Raw genomic sequence first — 22,163 nt, forward strand, 5'->3', positions numbered from 1 at the left:
TAGAATAATTAAGGTTGCAAAAGACCTCCAAGATCATCTGGTCACTGGATGCATCACATCTGTTGCAAGTACCTAATGAAGACAAATAAATGACAACAAAGTTGGCCACATTTTCTCTATTTCATGATTGCTTGCATTATGTGGACTACATACAATAAAACCTCAGCAAAAGTCATTACACAGAATGGGTAAAAGGGAATACACTATAATCATACAATTGTCCTCTCTAGCAGGAAATACTTTGCTCATAAATATCCCAAGAGAGCTGAAGGTACACACTGATGGATCAGAAATTGCCCTGGACAAGCTGTGGTCAAGACTCAGTCAACGTTAAACATTAGGGGAAGATGAAATTGTATGCAGAGCCAGCATCCACAGAAGTAACTTATAATTGCAGGATACCCTCTATTAATAGGATAAATAATTTAATAATAAACTAAATATTAATAGATCAGTCTAAATCCAGATATGTAACTTTTAAATTAAGTCAGTCCCTAATCTGGCAGTATGCTTTCCAGAGCTGGAAGGGGTGGTCTGCTCTATTTGGTCTAACATAGTGCCTGCCCGATGACCCATGGTAGGTATCAAACTGTAAAACCAATATGTTCATCAGTGAAACCGTGGCACTGGTGTCATTACTTTCAGGATGTCCACTAGGAGCTAGGAATTTGGCTCTGCATAAGAGACTTGTTAATGGTCTTAGCATATGTGAAAGTCTTACTAGTGGTAATCAACATGGTTACATCATAGTTTTATTCCATGATTATTTCCTTGTTCCAGTGTAAATTGTCAGTTTTAGTTTAGACTTAATCACTTTCTGAGAAGCATGAGTTTATACCAGATAAGAAAGGCTACACTAAGAAAAGGATAGTGAAGAGAGTAAAAGAGAAGGGAATAATCTATCAGTGTATTGGATGAATGTTAATTTATTCTGAGGTGTCTCCTGTGTAGATAAAAATGTTTAAGATCATGGTGAAGGAATAGTTATCATAAGAAACAATGGAAAAAAATCCAAACATATACACACTTATTAGATATTATTAGTAACAGATTATATTTCATGAACATAACTCTTACAGAATTTTTGCTTTATTTGAAATATTTCAACAAGATATTAGAGTTTTTTTTTTTTTCCTTTATTTGGGTGGAGGGAAAGTCAGGAATACAATCCACCCTATCTGCCTCTTTAAAAAAGAAATACTTCCCTGCCTGAGAGAAAAAAAAAAAAAAAAAAAAAAAAAAAAAGAGAGAGAGAGAGAGAGAATAAAAGAGAGAAAGTAAAGCACATCCTGAATGCTTAAGAACACTGAAGGAATGGGTTAATGTAGCACATGTGAAAACCTTTTCAGAACTCATATCCATCACCAAAAGATAGAAATGGGTAGCTGTACAGTGAAAGGAGGCTTCCATTGCTAGTGAAAGGATGATGGAACAGAAACGTATTTGTGAGGGTAAGTATGAGAAAATTTTCACCGTGTTTTCATTTTGTTTAGAATTTTGTCTCAATAAAACTATTACCATTTTCATAGGTGGAAGTAAAAAAGAATATGCTGATGCTATTTTCCCCCTGAAAAGAACAGTGCTATTTGGTTTGATATTCTGTTCTCACAACTACTTTTCCAAACAGCATTTATCCCCAGGTATGGTGTATTCATGGGAGGTTTAGATTAAAAATTAGGAGACATTTCTTCTCAGAAAGAGTAGTCAGGCACTGGAATGCGTTGCCCAGGGAGATGGTGGTGTCACCATCCCTGGAGGTGTTCAATGAAAGGTTGGATGTGATGCTTAGGAATATGGTTTAGTGGGTGACATTTTTAGTAGGGTGATGGTTGGACCAGATGATCTTTAAGGTCTTTTCCAACCTTAATGATTCTATGATTCTCAAATGCACATTTAATTACCTTTATTATGATTAAAATGCTTATTTTACAAACAAAAATATAAATTCAAAACTCCTCTGGGAAATTCAATCTTAGATTTCAATATAAGTTATGAGGGTGGTATTGGCAGTGTGGGGTGTTTGTTAAATGTGACAGGAGATGCCGCAGAGCTGTTGCAGTACAGGTGTTGGTTGACGCTGTAAAGCTCTCCCACTGGCTCGCCAGAGCAATTCCTTCCTTATTTCATTCAGTTAAAGGATTGTGATGGTCTTAATCCATAAGGAAATTGAAACTTCAGGAACTGCTGATGAATGGACCAAGAACAGCCAGCAGTGGCACTGACTTTTTAAAATGTGGGCTTCTTTTTCTTCAGGTGAAGTGTCGTGAACTGGTAAAATAGTTTCATAGGTGGCTGCACTGTCATGTGGTAATAATGCTCAGGCAACAGCAGGTAGGTCTGGCTTGAAATCAGCCGCCAGTACTGAGTCTTGGTATACCATTACTGTTTCACAAATCTCCACAGCTGTTTGACTATAAAATTTAGACAACTACAAACATGTTTTCTGAGCACCATAGTGTGGAAAATTAATAGTTAAGTTTTCAATAGTTGTGTTATGACAGGTTATTTTTGCCTGTCTCCTTAGCAAGTGTTGAATGGTTTCTGTGCTGCTGTACTCTAAGGTCTCTTATCTCATGACTCAGACCCAGACTATTTATTTTGACACAGACAGATTTAAAAAATGGAAATACTAGTGTCTGCTGCATCATTACATATCAATACTTTTAATGACTGATTGTATCTGATTTGTCGCATGGACACAACAGCTACTGGGTTCCTTCCTCCTGGCTAAGGGATTTGACCTCTGACTGTAATGTAGCTTCTGTTGACACTGTATGTTGGCTGTACTCCTGCTCTCCCCAGTTTTTCCAGGCTTGATGTACACAGCAAGGCTGCTGGATTCCAGCATAATGGCCTTATTAAAATTAAGCATCCTGGGCACAGCTGAATTCCTGCAAAGAATTCTATTCTTGCACTAGTCAAAGTTTGGAATGGTTAGAAAATGCCCAGTTTATTTTGTTGTGGAACAGAGAAGAGCCCCTAAATTTTAACAACATGGAAATAAAGACATCACTTCATAGATGCTGCAAGGGAAAACAAATTTATAGTAGTTGAAATGATATTGTTGGCTAGCTTTTTTCCTCCATCACAAGAAATTGAAAATGATGACTTTCAATTTAATTCTTTAAATTGCCTCTTCTTTTTCTGTTGCCCTTAGAGCAATTATGTATATTTGAACATGTCCCTTGAGTCACTGACTAGTTCTAAAAACACACATAAGAGGAAACAATGGAAAGGCAAATAGGAGAGAAAGGACAATGAAAAGTCCTGAACTTCAACCAAAGATGCAAAAACTTACATGATGTCAGCCCTTTCAGTGAATGGAGTTTGAGTGAATGGAGTTTGCCTTCACTTCTTCACATATTAACTCCACTGAACTCATACATTCCATATGTAAAGTAGGTATTGAAAGCCTTAGCATGATTCTATATTATCACAAGAATAAATATATTAATGTCTACACATTAAAATTTTGCATAATATTCTTCTATTTATCCTATGATAAATGTAAGTCACAAAGTATTCAGAAATTGTCACTTACCTGATTTTTATTAGTCAATGTGTTTCATTGGATTACCTATAGCATAAAATGTTTGAATTATTAAAGAAGTCCTATTAAGTCGATTCTATTTATAGACTCTCATTTAAGTGATCATTTCATTCAGTTTATCAGAAAGTTAAAGCGCTAAATATAATTAATAATAGAAATCCTTTAACAGTGTTTTTATACTATAACTTTATTATATCTTAATTAGTTGGAAAAGTTACCTGCAAGAGAAACAGACAAATGCATTTATTGTGAATAATTGAAGTTACATTGCTTGTATTCTGTATTTTCAGTACAATCTTTTTCTATGACAAAAACAGTAAACATATGAGACCTTAGTAGAGGATCTGACAGCTGGCTGGCCAAGAGTCAGCAATGTGCTCTTGTGGCCAAGAACGCCAATGGTATCCTGGGGTGCATTCAGAATAGTGTTGCCAGCAGGTCAAAAGAGGCAGTCCTCCCCCTTTGCTCAGTCGTGGTGAAGCCACACCTGGAGTATTGCATCCAGTTCTGGGCTCCCCAGTACAAAAGGAACACAGAACTACTGGAGTGAGTCCAGAAGAGGGCTCCTAAGATGATGAGGGTATTGGAGCACCTGTCATATGAGGACAGACTGAGAGAATTGGGCCTGGATAGCCTGGAAAAGAGAAAACATGATGGGAAATCTCATCAATGTGTATAAATATCTGAGGGGAGTGTCAAGAGGAGCCAGTCTCTTTTCAGTTGTGCCCAATGACAGGATGAGAGGCAATGGGCACAAACTGAAGCACAGGAGGTTCCAGCTGAATAAAAGAGGGCACATCTTTACTGTGAGGGTGACAGAGCACTGGCACAGGTTGCCCAGAGAGGTTGTGGAGTCCCCTTCTCTGGAGACATTCAAACCCTGCCTGAATGCCATCCTGCACAATGTGATCCTGCTTGGCAGGGGATTGGAGTCAGAGGTCCCTTCCAACCTTGGTCATTCTGTGATTCTGTGATAAACTAAAGTATACCTAAAAAATGTGAAGGAAAAATCTCTTAAAACGTAAGATGAAAAACATGGAAATGAAGAGGAAAAATACTATTTTTGTTCTCTTATCGGTTCATCAGTGGGTTTTCAGTCTTTCCTTTGCCACTCTTTCTTCTCAGATGCTTTAAAGTTTGTAACTCATACCAGAAATTATATTTCTCATAACAAAATATTTTTTTTTTCAATCTGATAGGATAGCATTTTTGAATAACTTTTAAACACAAAATTCAGTACCATACTTAGTATGTAATTGTATTCCACATGAAAAATCATGTACTTATGGTCTACATGAATTCATAAGGACATGGTTCTGTAATTCTATAATTCTGTGGCACTGGGTTTTGATGGGGGATGATTATTCAATTTCATATCCCCCTTCAGAGTACACATACACATATTAAGTGATCTTGCAGATAAAAGTTGCTTCGAGGAAGATGATTCTTTCAGGCCTTATGCAAACATGCTTAAGAGACTTTGACGAAAATTGAGAAGTATAACAGCTTATTCAGTACAACAATATACAACGTTATTACTTTAGTGCAATTTCTTATACGTTAAGCATGTTCTCAGTAAGCTGGGTTGGGTCCTGAGAGGACCTTCAGTGCTGCTCTGTCTTCTGTAATTTGACTTGGCAATAGTGAGCACCAGGCACCTCACACAGCTTTTGGCAGTTTCATGCTTTGTCAACAGTAAACTTGTAGGCGTGTAAAGATATCAGATCAAACAGGAAGGTGTCTAATGAATATTTCAGTTACAGTTATATGGGCCTAAATATTTCTTAAACTCTTTTTCATGTATCCAGGTCCTTCTTCATTGTTCTACAATCAGAATAATTATCTTCAGAGAACGTTGCAGAGAGAAATATATAAATTCTCTCTTCTGGACACACTTAGTACCAACTGCAATACTTCTGCTTGATCAGGACATTGTTTCTGAAGAACAGTCAGACAGCTGACAAAGACTAGTTGGAGGTATTGGGACCCAGACTCCAGGCCTCCTTACCTTTTACAACAGATTGTCTAGAATCTTGATGCTTGCCTACTTCAAACTGACATATCTATGAAAGCAAGTGTATTTTCTGAAGTTCAAGAGAAGATTCGGACTCTTCTCCAATGGGCACAGTGCTGGTGAAAACATGGAGCTAGACAAAAATATTTAAAAAATTACAGTGCTGACGCTGACAATGGCTAAAAAACAACAAAAACAAACAAGCAAAAAAAATCAACAGACTGATATTTTACTAACTCTAGATGTTACTATAGGCTAAGGTAGGAGTAAAATATGCTCACTTTCATTAAAAATGTAGGAAGCATAACAGAACCATTCACTCTGAGCTCTGTCATGACTGGTACATAGCTGAAATGTCTTGCACTTTGGACAACCAAGGAGTAAGTATAGCCTAGTATGGGATTTCTGTCCCCAGCATTGTCCTTGAGGAACTCATCACTGAAGGAGAAGATGTTCAGAGAAAAATATTCTGCATCCAAACAGTGGGATGCACATTTTCTTTTGTATTGCACCTGACTGGCAGCTATACTTTAAGGACCTGACCTTCCAGCTTCTGAAGAGTGGAAATGTTCCAGCTGAATTCAATGGTGTAAATTCAGGTTTTGAAGTTGAGAGGAAAGCCTTTGACAAAGTTTCATTCCTGAACAAGCTTTGACTGTCATGGTTTCATCAGTGTCTCTGCAGAGGAACGAATCACTGATTAGGAAATGAGTGATTTACACCTCTGTAAATTTAAAGCAATTTAATAAGTCAATAAAAAACAAAAACAACACAACAAAACACTGCCATCAACAAAATAAATAAAAAAGAACACCTGCATAAACAGTACAAGCAAAAAAGAGAATTGCTTTAGGCATTTGTAATGTCTCCATCAATTTAAACAATTCTTATATTCTGTGTAGTTCTGAGGGAGTGAAAGGAGAGTAGTGGGCTGTTGAGAGGATGCTGTAAAAGTATTTTAAAGTTTGAGCTGATTTATGCAGTGCCAAGTTATTCTTGTTCATTTTTCATTCATTAGATATAGATATGTAGATGGTGATGGCTTCTGTGAAACATCACCTCTTCATTTGTTGAGAAAAAAAATCCAGTTAGAAAGTTGAGTGAAAACTTATTCTTGTGAGATCTAGATGATACGGTATTAAAAGAGAAGAGAGAAAAATAAGAGAAAAATGACCTTAATGTACCAAATCTAATGTGAATGCTTTTCTTTTTGGCAACTAAAAATTGTCTGAAATGCAGAAAATGCTGCATTGTACCTTTTCCATAGATCAAGTTTATGGTCATATACTGAAATATGCCCATTTTTAGCTTTAGTACTAGGCACATAACATCATAGATGAATCTCATACAGTTTCAACCCCATGAAAACTAGAGAGATCAGCTCTTAGCTAGTTAAAAATACTACAAATGAAGAAAGATGTGTCCCTCCTACAGCTGATTCATATCAGCTCTCAGATATTTATTGCAGAATAGGTGAACTGTCATCAGGGGTTACTAGTCTCCCTTCATTGATCGCAGACTTAACATTGACTGAACTACTGCCTTAGACTGGACACCTGACAAACCAGAGATAAGGTTAAGTAAGATAAATCACATCCAAACAAAGTGTCCTCTGATTGATACAGTTTTGTATTCGCTCTGAACTTTAGCTGTTGTTTTGTATAGCAGCTCATCTTCGCTATGACCTACTGGGAAAGAAGAAATACAACCTCAGAACTTAAGAAGGCTTACAGCATTTTTATAGATTTATTCTCATAATGTCTAGAGTAAAAGAAATCTGTAATACATTTTTTTGTTATTTTGTTTTGGTTTGTTTGTTTGTTTGGTTTTCATTCCTATATGGCTCTAGAAATTAGAATAGGTGGAGGTACAAAAGTTATTCCATTTGCAGGAATCATAAATAAAAGGACTTCACATCTAGGTGCTGCTGCTACTCAACATTTCTGAATGTTGTTTCACTGAGATTCATGAAAGTTTTACTATCAAAGCGAGATCTGGATTATCAAAAGTTTAATGTAGCCTCAATTTTCAAAGAGATTTGAAAATATGTCATAGTAGTGAATATACAACGGTTTTGACAAAAACACCTCAACTATGGTTTGAAAGCTAGTTAACCTCAAAGGAACATGTACTTTCTTGGCATTTCAGAATTAGTTGATATACAAAGAAAAAACAGTAAGGATATGCATTAACATGGAACCATAGCACACAGGGAATGGACGTTGCCTCAAGGCCAGATCAATGATAGTGGTGTTTCTCCTGACAGGTGTTTATCTAACATTTCTTTTAAAATTCTAAAAATTTTCTGGAGTCTACCACTTTTGCAATGATTAATTATCTTTGCAACCACAAAGTGCTTCCTAATGCTAAATCAAAACTCTTAAGTATTTTTATTTTTTTTCCAATGGTTGGACTGTAGAAAGAGAACCTAATTCAATCTTTAATTCTGCAGTGAGAGGAGTGTGTATATTTTCTTCTTTTTAGCCTCACACATTGGAATATTAGTCAGCAACCAGAATTATATTTGTCACATTATTATAAAATATAGACCAGAAGAGACAGTGGCTACTTCTCAGGAAAAAAAAAATAAAATAATTATGTATGAATATTTGTTTTATCAAGAGAATATCTAGTATTGTTACATACGAAGTTATGCATTTGTGCAACATAAAGTCAAAAGTGTTAATCCCAGGGCTGTGGTTTGCAAGAAAATTTAATGGTAAAAAAGATGATGAGCAGTTTTCTATTCTGTCATGAGTGATTGATAGGAGCAGACAATGGCACGAATGTTTCATACAATTTTACAGCAAGCTACGGCAGGAGCTGTGGGAATAGAAAAAGTTTTATTGGTGTGATATCAGGCTGCACACATCTCTTCCTATAGCTTAGAAAGAAGCTTCTTCATTGTCTCATGGGATATTAACAATCTTTATTTTTCTTTAACAATGAAAGAACAGAAGCGTTATCTAATATTTGTTGCTGTGGAAAAAAAGATCATTTTAAACATCTGAAGATGCCTTTGGACATATTAAAGGAGCAGAAAAGCACAAAATTAATTAACTTTGGTTTGAACAGTTGGTTTTCTGCCAGGCACAGTGATGAGATCTGGCGCCTTCTGTTTTCCTTTCTTGTACCTGAGAGAGTAGAATAGAAATTATTTCCCATTGAAATTAGACAAGGGGATAGAACTCATTACACGATTTGTGCAATCCCATGTCTTTTTTAGTTTTTAAATTAGACAATCTTAGCAGTGACTGCTTTGTTTTTGTCAAGTTTCAGGTTAAGACAAGTATTAACACAGTAATATATAGTGGACTCATGATAGTTAAAGACAAGATGCCTTTTTACACAAATTATAATTATCATATTATGAGCCCTGAATCAATATATAGCAAATGATGGTTATTAATAAAGACAAAGAATAGAGGACCCAGCCTAGAAGAGCTTTTGAGCACACTGCCTAGTGCCCTGTTTGTCACAAGCTGTGGGTAGCTACCCTGAGCCTGACAAAGTCATGTAGCAAATGACTCCCAGTATCCATATATACGATGAGCTCTGCCTTTATAATTATTTTAAATCCTTATCTTGTGGATGATGAATTACTTGCCTGTGAGCAGTTCAGTCCCCCGGAAGAGTCGAGATTTCCAGCACATCACAGAAGCAAGTCTTCCCTGTCCAGTAGTTATCTAGCACTTGATCATAATTTTTCCAAAAAACACTGGGAAAAAAATATCACACTGCAGAGAGGCAATTTTTGCTTCCCCAGAGGAATTAACAGTCAAAGTGATTGGTGATGATGTTTGTCCATCAACAGAGGATGGTGGAGACAGCTTGATGTGTTTGGCTGCTTGCCAGAGATAAGGAAGAGAGAATGATAATTTTTCAGAGGGTCAGCAGCTTCAGTTGTATAGCTGTAGGTTAATGATGGCTAGCCCAACTGATTTGATCAGGGACTGATTGCCATCAAAGCTATTTGGAAAAAAAAAATAAAAAAAAATGAGACACAACCTGTTTGTGTTCTTTTAAGGGAAACAAACTGAATACCCTGTTCATAAAACTGAACAGGAACAGGGTACATCCAAAGATATCTCCTAAAAATACTTGCAAAATTGAATGGTACTGTCCCAAGGATGAACAGAAAGTGCTCAAGGTTACCAAAACTTAATTTTGTAGCAGTGTTTTGGAGTCATTTCTTGGGTGATTTCTTGAGTTCCATAACATCCAAGGAGCCCAGGGCCTGATGTCCCTCCAGTCTTATCTTTGCTCTCATCTACTTTCACTGTCCTCTTGACTTCCATTGCTTCTTAGGGTGGTGTATGCCTTCCCTCCTTTCTTCTGGAGTAAGGAGAGCTCCCATTAGCTCATTTGCAATCATGTTTGTGCCTTCAAGCTCTCACTTTCATGTATGTGATATTACACCTCAAAGTTTATTCCCAGATGTCTTTCTCACACATCTAAAATTGGCTTCATAAACAGACATTAATTTGGATACATTGGAAGGCTTTCATCTAGAAAAGTCTGTTTAAAAACTTTAAAGTAATTCAGCTATTTTAATAGCTGGAGGTGCATATCTAATATCAACTTAGCTGTTGTCCTAGGTAAAAATCACATTGCACCAAAATTAAAGCTTTATAGCTTTCCCACTATTTCCTCTGCTAAAGAACTTCACTAAAGGGATTTACGCAGATCTGTGCCACTTGCAGATGTTCCTGGTAGGCAAAATGTGATTTTTGTGGTTACATATAACAATAAATGGGCATAGCTTCATTGATATACATGGAAAAACACTGATGTAAAATAAAATACTAAAATAATGTACTAAAATAATTTTAGTTGTTTTGGAGAAAAGCGGAGTCTGGGCAGTACTGGAGACTGAGATCTCCTATAAATGCAGGCAACATGGAAGAAAGACAGCACTTAATCTACAAATTTCTCTTCAATTTGTCCAATACGTTGAACTTTAAACTGTAGTGTTTCATTCCAGCTTGAGTTATCGGACTTGATATAAAAACAGTATTAAATATAAGGGATTTTTTTGGCTTTACATTCCAAGAATTTACATATGTGTGCTAAGGGAAAGCACTTAGTGTTCTGCATGTGCATGTCCACAGGAATACATGTGCTTTGCTGCATCCACACACACACACACACACACACACACACACACACAGAGACATTTCTTCTCATCAGTCTTGGGGTGTTATTTTCACAATGGCTATGAAAGTTATGTCCTCAGATTGTTCTTTTCAAGTGATGGGTATTTGAGCTATCAACAGGTAAGATGCCATCCCCTGTGCATGAACCAATCATTTCTGACATCTCAGAAGACAACATCTATGTTACATGATTCTGGACTTAAGTATCCATTGCTCTTATTTACAAACAACCTTGAAATTTTATGGAAAAACTGGATAAGTCTATTCCAGTCTATTACTCAGTGATCTTACTAAAAGTATCAAAGAGCCTCCCAATTTAATTTTAATCTTTTTTGTTTGTTTGTTTGTTTGTTTTTGTTTACAATTAAAAGTTTTGGTTAAGATCAGTATATAAAAAATAAAAGAAGAAAAAAAAAAGAACAGAAGTGGCTGATTTAAAATCAAATATAAAAGTTGATTATAGTGATAGTTCTGTAAGCCTAAAACACTCAGCTCCATTCTAAAACTAGGCTTTTGCATCTTAGCCAATGATTTAATTTTTATAGCACATTGCTTTAGAGAATGAATGTTAGATAATGGCTTTAACACTCCAAAAAATATGCATGTACCTAAGTAGAAGTAGAGAATGGTACATTCCTGGAAGCAAAAGACATGCAATAGTTGCACAGTATATAAACTCTTGTAGCATTCTCAATATAAAGGATGAAAGATATCAATGTTTGAGTAACACTTCCACTTAACAACTGCTCTATTGTTAAAATTTCTTTTCACAGAATTTATGATGTCGACTAAATTGCAGAAACCCTTTTCGGTGGAGTGTGCCAGTCACTACTGTCCATGATACATCTGTTTACAAACTAATATATTTATAAAACACCCCTGTGACCAAAGTGAATAGGACTCTCATACTTCATCTGACAATATTTCTGCCTTTGGTTACACTGATTTATAAATCATTCTGATTCTAACCCAATGAAACTATATGACATCAACAGCGCTGCTATAAACTGAAAATGGCTAGACAATTTTTTTCCTTAAATCATTAGGTTGCAGGCAAATTATAAGCATGCTGTTGATTTTATTTTCTGGAAGCTGAAACACCCAGATGTTTCATTTTCATTGTCATTTAGCATTTAATAACCTTACTGTCATTGGTAATTATCTTACAAGTACATTTTCTGCTTTAGGTTTGAAAATGTGAAAGTGTTTTGGTACATCAGGTTTCTCTTTTATTTTTTAGGGAAGTTTCCAAAATGAGTAGCTAAAGGACCAGTCAGTTAAAAAAGTGCATTCAGGGTTGGATCCAAGTACCCTTAAAGTCTGTAGAATTCTAGTAATATCAATAACCATGCGACTTATGCCCAGAGATGATGAGATGATGCATAAATTGGCAAGGCACTCATGGGAAAATACACTTGGCAATTAACTAAAAAGGAAACTTTATCTGATTTAAAATAGTTATATAGGATCCTATTTAAAACAAACAAACAAACAAAAAAAAGTGTATTTTTTATTAGCTTTTATCTTAATTTCTACTTATTTATTTATTTATTTTATTTCTTTGTGAATTTGAAACGGTTAGTGGTATTTGACTGACCACTCCAGCTTCCTTGTTCTAGTTTATTAATGATCTGTCAGAGAACATGTCATTTTAACTGAAATGTCAGTGGCAGGTATGCAAGGATTGTATATCTAGGTTTTCACTCACATATGCATGCATATTACAGCAGAACATTGTATTGACTTCCACATTCTAAAAAAATCTCTAAGCAGTAGTGATTTACGCAGGTTTTCACAAACCAGACTTACACCCACTCACATCAAGGTCAAGGAGAGAACAAAGATAATCAGTTTTGAGAAAGGGTGGCCATATCACTTTGACAGGAAGATACAGTACTTAGGCATATGGAACATTCTCATCAAGTTGTCTTCATGTTGCCTTTTTATTCACTGAGATGCCATAGCTAAGCTATAATTTAACAGCATGGTACCCAAGACTCCCTCTTTGCATTGTTCAACTTCTGAAAGAAAGAAAAGCATGGGAAGTGGGTTACACAATAAATGTGCATTTATATCTTTGTCATTCAGCTGGAAAGTGTGTTGGAATATTAATGTCAGCAGCTTTATGTTTCCATTTCCTTAACAGGGCCAAAAAAGAGAAGACCTTCATTTCGTAGTTCCCCTCAGTTCATAAAGAAGTTGTTTAAGTGTTTCTGTAGATGGGGTAGACGGAAGAACAATTATATTTGTGAGCAAAATTAAGCACAAACATGAGGAATGTTAAAATTACAAAAGCAAATATTACAGCTTTTGATCAGGCAAAACAAAATTGTGTTCTACAAATTTTACTGATTTCTGTCATAAAAAGAGACAAGACAATAAAGAAAATTTCTAACTAATACAGTCCCTGAGACATGAGTACTGCAGAACAGATTGTTGTTGTGTGAATTTTTGTATTACAAAGGAGCACACACAAAATCCATAAACCAAGAAAATAAGCTCAAATGGTCATGTTCATTAACCGCTTAAATAAAAGGATAAGACTTTTGCTTTGAGAGGTGCACTCTATTGAGTGAGGTTTTACCCATAGGTGAACATGATTCCTTACCTGTTCTGCAATTTGGGAATTTTTGGAGAATTTCACTCAGGATAAATAGACGACATGAAAGTTGGATATCTATAGACATTTACATATGTAAAAATCAAATGTTCTTCATATTTTTAATTGCCTTTGTGTTTCTTCTTTCTGGAAAACTATAAAGCAACAGAAATATCACTGTCTTCAGCAGATTCTTCTTCTTCTTTTTTTTTTTTTTTTTAAATGTATATTCATAGGTAGTTCCTTCCTGAGAACCCTTATATTTCCTCCTTTTTTTTTTAGTTAGTCAACTGTACCATACCATTCTCCTCCCAATAGAGTTCACATTATCCTTATTATTATTATTATTATTATTATTATTATTATTTTTTACCTCCAAAATCTCGAGTCCTTGGTAAGAAGTGCTAGGAGTGGTACATAACTATGAACAGTCAGTGGCTGACTCTATCTTAAGTCGAAAGCTGCTTAACCAACCAGTGCTCTCCCTAAAGGAGTAAGTCCTTTACTTGTTTCTCATTGTACTGAATGAATTATATAGTGTCATGCTGGAGTGAAAAGAAAGCATTAGGTAAGATAGGAAAAGGAAGATACTCAGGTACTATTCTGAGTGCTTATACCCTGGCAGATAAAGACATTCCCCTGAAACTGGGCTTGCTGCACTTCTGTTCTGTTGGATTAAAGCAAAGTTATATCTCTCTCTCTATATATATATATTTCAGCAGGGAACTTTGCATCCAAACTAGGCTACACAAGTAGTAAATGACAGTGCAAAAAAAAAAAAAGCTAGCAGTGTATTTCTAGGGTTTGGGATCAACAGGAAAAAACTTTGCAGTGTTTTACAAATGTACACTTATGTATGTTCTATCTTACGTTCTAAGTGGAGATCCTGAATATGGGACAAATAGCAATTTGTTGCCATTCTGCAACAATTAGTAGGAGCAGGTGGTGTATAGATCTGTGTAATAACTAGCTGTGGTGGGCCACCCTTGTCTAACAGCCAATCTCATACTTTCACTATCAACCTCAGAAGGATGGGTGAAGAAAACTGGAAATATACTGTTCCTGTTTGCTTCAGCAGAATTTTTGCATCTCAGAGAAAAGTGCACATTTTTGACAAGTGGAGATTAGAACTGGGAGAGGAGTTTGGTCTCATAAAACATTGATCCACCTATACAACTCTCCTGCTGCGCAATAAACCTCCCATTTGTGAAGAATCGCCAAACTCCACGGAGCACAGGGCCCTCATACCTGAATACAAAGCTCCACAACTGCAGCCATGCTAAGAGAGCTAAGAGAGCTAAGCCTCTCTTAGGCCATAATCTGGTTTGTGTATCAGCTCACATATTTTAGACAAGCTATATTTCCTGTAGGGTGTGAAAAAAAATCTCTTAATTTTTGCTCTCACAGTTTCTTGTTAGTCAAAATCATCTTGAACACAGATTAGTTATAAGAGAATGCAGTTTTGCTTTCATTGGTTTTATAGTAATATTTGAAGTAAACACCTTGACGAACATATGTGATTTTGGTACACGTGAAGCTCTGTCTTGAATGACTGCAACTAAATTGCCTTTTGTCTGTCAGAGTATAATCCCCAAACAAAGTATGTAGAAAGTCTATCCAATTATTGCAAAAAGCCCATTAGGAATGAATAAAATGCAGAATGATTCATTTTCCAGACTAACTGTAACTACTGCTATCATCATATTCAGAAGATTTGTAAAAACTTAGTAGGGATAAACAACTTACATATGTAAACCCTTACCATCCATATTTGGATTAACAGAAAAACATCCTACAGTCACTGAAACGTGGTTTATATTCTTTATTTTCCAAAATGGATAACAATCATCATATGATTTTGCAATACTCCAGCCTAATTTGAGTAAAGCCATGCAATTCAAGTAATTCTTTTTGAGGTCACATATGAATTTAAAGAGAAAAATACTTGCCACTTCAAGAGCAGAACTGTTTTACCTGTTCTTTGATGCAGTTAGATTGAGATTAGGAAACAAAAATAATTGTGTAACTTTTACTACTTATTCAATAATGTTCAATTTATACTTCCAAAGCATTCAGATACATAACTGAAACATTACAGGAATGATATATGGAACATATTCTTGTCATCTCTCGACTCAAATGAGAAAGAAGGATTAAGGGTAACTATAATGCACAGAAATTATTTAGGTAAAAGAAGTTGAAAAGAATAACATCTTATAGTATATTTTTTTCTTGATTTTTGAAATTGGATAAAGTCCTGAATTTAATTAACAGATTTTCACAAAGTTATAATCTCATTTTAAGACAGCTTTCACAGTAAAAACCTAAGGCAATAACATCCTTAATAATATATAAAAAGTCACAAATTAGGAAGGAAAAAAAGCCACTAATACAAAAAAGCCTGAAAGAAAAGTAAAGATTGACATTTTATCATAAAGTATTTTCTGCTGGCAGCTCTATATCCCTGTACTTGTCTCCAGAACAGATTTCACAGGTGACACTGGAGGCATTCACCATGAACACTTTTAGCTACAATATGTTCCAATGTAGGGAAATCTACTTCTAGGGCAAGATCTGTTCCTACCTTTTTCGAGAAGCTACTTGTTGTAAATACAGATTTTGCAGCAAAGAATCTGTACATTATGAGACTGCATCTCAGTTCACATAAGGCCATGATCGGTAATCAGAGATTACCGATCGGTAATCAGAGCCTGACCCAGCAGTGTAAGAGCACAGCTTTCTGAATTGCATTAGCCTGTCAAGGACTCAATTGTTTGAAACACGTGAGTCAATTATTTGATTAAGATAAGAATGGGTCAGCAAGGAGAGAGGATGTGGAAAGACATTGATGTTTACTGGAACAATGCTAAAACAGCAATATATAGTTACTGTTGTGATCAGAATCTACAAGCAACCAGGTTGTACAAAGGGTATCGTGCTGTTTCACCTGGTAACTATGAGACTAAAATTACCACTGTACCTTTCACAGATTAAATGCAAAATTATAGAAAAGGAATACAAACTAATAACAGCTCTCAAAAATGCATGATTATTTACAGTACCAGACAATTGAGATGCTAATTTTCAGTTATGTGTCATCACAACTTTAATGTCATTCCATCTCCTTCTTAAGGTAACTAATCCGTTATTTCTACAGAAATTAACAAATGTTGAAGAATGTCATTTCTACTTCCAGTTCTCATCCTTCTAATAGCTCAGAAACCCTTTCTAGATGGAGGGGTTTCATCTAGTAAAATCAGCTACCCAATACGTTTCAGCTTTTGTTTATTGTTATTTTCTCTCACTTATTGGAGGTTGTATCAAATTGGCATGTTTGCTTATTGGAAATTTGGATTGGTTTAGTTTTATGAGTGACACCTGACATCATAGTTTTTCATATGACATGATAAGAGCAAATAGTTGGCTGGTATATTTTACATTCTAATGGTCTGCTGCAAATCAAAATCAATCTGATTTACCTGCAGGAAAAAAAAAATAAATAATGTAGAGTTACTAAAATTGATTATTGTTGTTTCATGGGACTTTGTAAAATGATGTTTTTTCTCATCTTTGCCATATTGTTTCACTTCCTTCACTCAGTTTGGTTTTAGAAAGTGACCTGCTTGTACTTCACCAGGAGACACAGCAAATACACCATGCTTTTAACTGCTTCAGGATAAATAGAAATATTCATCATTAACATGACTTGATGAGTCAACTTACTGGTAGTATATTGGGCTGCTGAGAGCATGTGTGGGCTTCAAACTACACTGGTCAATGAGACATAAAAATAGCACCAATTGCAGAGCACATTTTCGTGACTTAGTGAGGCTTTTTGCTGTCAGCAATTTGACTGAACATTAAGAATAAGTGATTTAGGATTGCAGGTAGCTTGCAATCTTGCTGATATAAGAGCTACATTCAACCTCTCACTCCTTAGATAAGATTAAATGGAAAACAGACTCCCTTTAATGCTGAGCAGGTAAAGAAAAGCAAGAGCAAAGGAGGCAGGAAATCACACACACACACATTTGATCACACACAATCAGGCCAATTCATTGCTAGCATTGCAGGATTTTGATGAGAAACATGGCACCTTTACGTTTCTACCTTTTTCTACACAGCCCATTACTGTTTCTTTTGCCTCTGCCCCATGGAAACATTTCCAGGTGCATATGTCCCAGTGGATCACATTCATGCAATGACAAGTACCACCCTAAGTACTGTGGACCTCAGCAGAAAAGATAAAGTGCAAACGTGAGTGATCCAGTCTCTCTACTGTCCTGGTTTTCTTGTCTTTCTCTTGGAAGTCTTTGAGTGAGTCTTTTCTTCTTTGTCTGAAGGGAGATTAGTGGGAAACTGTAGTCCAAATCCATTAGGTCCATTTATGAAAACACATTGAAAGTAGCGGACAGGAGCTAAGAAGAGAACAAAGAAGAGATGTTTAATATTTATGGTTTCCAGACTAGGACCATGAGTCACTCTTGTGTTCTTCCAGAGAACAACAGTGTAATTTCATTCCCATTAGTTGAGTTTATAACAGCAAAATCTGTAGTGTCTCACAAGGCAGGTTCCACATGTCAACAAGATTTTAGCTAAAAGGCTCAATGTGACATCTTTGTAGCACAAGATTAGAAGCTATTGACAATTTAGCACTTAAATCCATTATTCCACTCCACAGATATAGGCTTACTTTTCCCAGAATATTTGCATTCTGGGATAGCTGAATGTAAACACCTGAAAGCCACACATATATCTTCTGATTCTGTATTTCACAACCTCTTTCAGATACACTGAGGTGTTCCAGTGGTACCCACATGTAATAGTGATAATGGCATATTTTATTAGGGTTCAAATGAATAACCTTTTATTCTGAAAGGGGGGGTCATAAGTGTCACTGCCTATTTCCTAGTCGTTCACAATCAAGGAGATTTTCTCCCATTTGTAACCTAATTTGTTACAGAAGCTGAGTTTTGCACTCTGAGATTAATGGTGACAAGATCACAGAATCACAGAATCACAGAATTTCTAGGTTGGAAGAGACCTCAAGATCATCGAGTCCAACCTCTACCTAACGCTAACAGTCCCCACTAAACCATATCCCTAAGCTCTATGTCTAAACGTCTTTTAAAGACTTCCAGGGATGGTGACTCCACCACTTCCCTGGGCAGCCTGTTCCAGTGTCTAACAACCCTTTCGGTAAAGAAGTTCTTCCTAACATCTAACCTATTAGTCTAGTACATGTTTGAGAAAATGATTGGAGGTATGCCAGCATCTGAAAAAGTAGTTGTAATGCAGTTGATTTTCTGATGCCTATTTCTTTCCTCTGTTGTTCATTCCACATAAAAATAAATAAATCAATAAAATAAAAATTAACTGTTTGTTGTGACAGGTCTAATCTGAGATGGACTCCAAGGTTCCTCTGTTTTATGAACTCAGGAGCAGGGTTTATTGACTGCCAAGTCACAATAAATGGTGGAACACAGAGCAGTGTGTCAGAAATGTTGGTATATTCATATACAGGCAGTTATATTTGCCTCTGTGGTTTTTTTGCCTGACTTGTGCAAAGTTTAAGCCTTTGTTATTTAAAAGACACACTTAAAAATGGTGTTGGAAGTCAGATCTTTCTGAAAATGACTTATTGCTTTGCTACTAAATCTAAGAATTGAAACATTTTTTTCCTCAGATTTTCAGTGGTCCTCTGTGAGGTGAATGTGGAGTTTCTCTTAAAAAGAGATGAAGCGGATCCCATGATTAATGCTCTCAGCCATAATGTAACTGCCAACATTCAAATGTAAGGTCTGACAAGCCACGGACCAGGCACTTGGTGTGGATCAGCTATATCCTCTACCTTTGGTTACTTTATGGTATCACTGGGGCAATAGCAGGAAGTTTCTCGCATACGTAATATTTAAAACAAAAGGGCTTATTCCATCCTTGAACTAAGGTGTTTTTCCTAAATAAAACTACTTAAAATACAGTATATTGCCACAAAAAAGCTATGATTAAAACCAATCTTTTCCTACTAAAATGCTCTGCCAGAGATTTCTCAGTAAGGTTCATTAAGAAAAACGAAAAAGCTAGACTAAAATTGACTATCGGGGGGTGCCAATTTGATAAAGAGAAATACCTTATAGGAAGAAAGTTGCCAACTTAAAACTCACCTTTCTCTTTTTTAAATGGAAATTATTTCTGCATATTCCTTTAATGGATATAAAAATAAAAAAATATAAGTCAATAACTAGTTCACTCTTTTTTGTGAAGAAGGCAAGTTGGGCATCATGCACTTGCTAGCCGCAATAAATGCCAATAAATACTTTAATTAAGGACAGTAGAAATAATTTTAAAAATACCTGTATTTTGCATGCAGTCAGAATGCAAAAAGCTAGCTCTCTTTCCTTCATATATTCACAAAGTCCTGATACATACTAGGTCTCTGACAAGGAGCATTTTAAACATGGTTATATATCTCATAATTATAACATGCCTGGTACCACAACATATTCTAAAGGTGTTATCTGATCATCATTCAAATTTGCCAGTAGAACTGGCTGCTGCAACCATTTCACTTGGAAACCTGGCTTACAGTTGACTGTTAAAAGGTACTACATTCATGGAGGGAAAGGGCAAAGTTTCAGATTTTTGCGACTTGGTCTACAGCCACAGACTAACTAGGCCATAATATTAAATTTGAAAAATAGGAATAGAAACATACTTTTTTTTTTTTTTTTTTTCTCTTTTCTTTTTTTTTTTTTTTGTTTAGAAAATTGTGTAATTATAAATTATGTGTAATGTGTAATTCTAAAGATCACCTTTGATTGTGTTATTTCTGAGATACTTGTAGTATTTGTAAAATGAGCCATTTTGTTTGGTTAAATATACTCATGTTGAGTGCAACATTTTGAAGTCACATTCAAATGTTTATACATGTATGAATGTTTATATATACTTTTACTTATCTTCAGGAAATATTAGGAAAATATATGCTAAAGGAAAAACTCAAGAGAGATAGGGACAGTAGTAATGCCTTTTATTCTTAGCCTGATACTTCCTTTCATAAAACTATAATTTCATTTACTTAATTTGTTGTCATATTTAAATACCTGTGATGAAATTTTCAGTGTTGAAATTAGTTTCAGACTTTTTTTTTTTTTTTTTGTAGAAAACCCATAAGAACAATTTAGATATCTGAAGGGGAAAAAAAAGAACTAGGAAAAAAAAAAAAAGGTTGTTTTATTTTCTTTGTAATAAAAATATAAAAATATTTTATTTAAGTATCAGTATCATATGATATTACAGGGGAAAAGTTGATGGCAGAATCATATGATACTACAATTACAGGGGAAAAGGTGACGGCAGAAGACATCTAACTTTTGTGTCAAAATTGACACGACTGAATTGGAAAGCAAAAACTTGCCAACCAAAAACTTGGCCTGACTGTCATGGTCAGAGACTAACACTACTCTAGCAAAGTACCTGGGCCAAATCATTTCTGGGGCGACTGGAAGCCAAAATATGTATAATGTGACCAAAGAGCTTGAGGAGAAAAAAATAGACTCAGCTGGATCAAGATATTCTGGACAAAGGGATGGAAAGCAATAGGGGAAACTTGTGACAAGAAGGGAGGGATGAGCTGGAGATTGTGTTAGATGGAAAACAAGACAAAACAAAACAACAAAAACAGTAAGAGTTTGTGGACAAACTGAGACTGGGGAAGCCTGAAGAGTGGAAATAAAACTACATAAGCACTGTAAATTGAACCGGAACAAGTGGACTAGAAAACGCAGACTGGTATAAGATTTTTTTTTTTAGGATAAGGAGGAAGAAAAAAATCACACTTTTTTCCAGGAGAAAAGAAAGTAAAGAGTATGAGGCTTTTAAAACCTATGAATACTACAGTATACTTCCTTCCAAAACCAGTCTTTTAGACAGTAGCTGTGCTGTCAGATAACTGTCAAAACCACTGAAAATATACTTTGTCCCTCTTCAATAACTGCACATTTTAAGGATGGCAATGTTTTAACATTATTATTTTTTTTTTTTTAATTTTTTTTTCTTTTAATGCAAATGGCAGGAGCCCTTCGGATCTGCATAGGCTGTGATACTGGCTTCAACTCTAAGACAGAGTTCTCCTCTTCACTATGGAATGAGTGAAGCAGTGAGAGTAATTAACCTGTAGGAGGTTTCTCTTAGTTTCTAAGGAATAGGCAAGGCTACACCCAATGACAAATTTAGCTGTAATAACTTTTCACTGGAGAAAGGTTTTTTTTTTTTTTTTTTTTTGACTGTTTCATTTTGAGGAGGTATATGTCAAAATAAGCATTTTTTTTTTTTCATCAGTACTAAAAAGACCATGGAAGAGGATTTAAATATCCAAATATCCAAAAGAAACATTATAAATAACAAGTGATACTTGAAACAAAAATTTCAAAACTCTAACTTATGACTTTAAAAACATTTAAAAGAAACTTTTCTATTTCAATGTTGTTTTTAAGTTTTGTTTTAAATCTACAGGTATTCCTGAACATTATTGTTTTAATTTTTAGCTGAAATGTCATTGGAATTCATCTGAAATTTATTTCACTTAAAATGAAAAGTGGTTTTTTTTTTTTTTTTTTTTTTTTTTTGAGTTAGACAAACTAAGGCATGATGCTTTATGGATTTATCCAAAGACAATATTTATACACAAATACATGAGTAAACAAAGTAGATTAATTTGCTAAAAGAGCTATCTATTTTGCTAAGTCATATACTATGTAAGATTTAGGAGATACCGTTATGGGAGTGCATGATTTGGTAAACAAGAAGCTATTCTTCTGAATGCAGGTATTAGAAGAAACATTT

The 22,163-nt window shown here is 35.3% G+C and overlaps 1 protein-coding gene across 15 annotated transcripts in view; it reads right to left on the reverse strand.

The window, feature by feature from the left end:
- Positions 1 to 15,132: 15,132 nt before the first annotated feature.
- Positions 15,133 to 22,163, reverse strand: part of TRDN (triadin) — a 246,932-nt gene continuing 239,901 nt past the window's right edge. For all 15 annotated transcript variants that reach the window (XM_082757682.1, XM_082757677.1, XM_082757685.1 and 12 more), the window contains one exon: positions 15,133 to 17,737. In XM_082757682.1, the coding sequence (XP_082613808.1) occupies positions 17,595 to 17,737 (143 nt within the window). In that variant the 3' untranslated portion in view covers positions 15,133 to 17,594. The remainder of the gene's footprint in view (positions 17,738 to 22,163) is intronic.

Source organism: Aythya marila, assembly GCF_965140915.1.
Source record: "Aythya marila genome assembly, chromosome: 3".
Classification (NCBI taxonomy): domain Eukaryota; kingdom Metazoa; phylum Chordata; class Aves; order Anseriformes; family Anatidae; genus Aythya; species Aythya marila.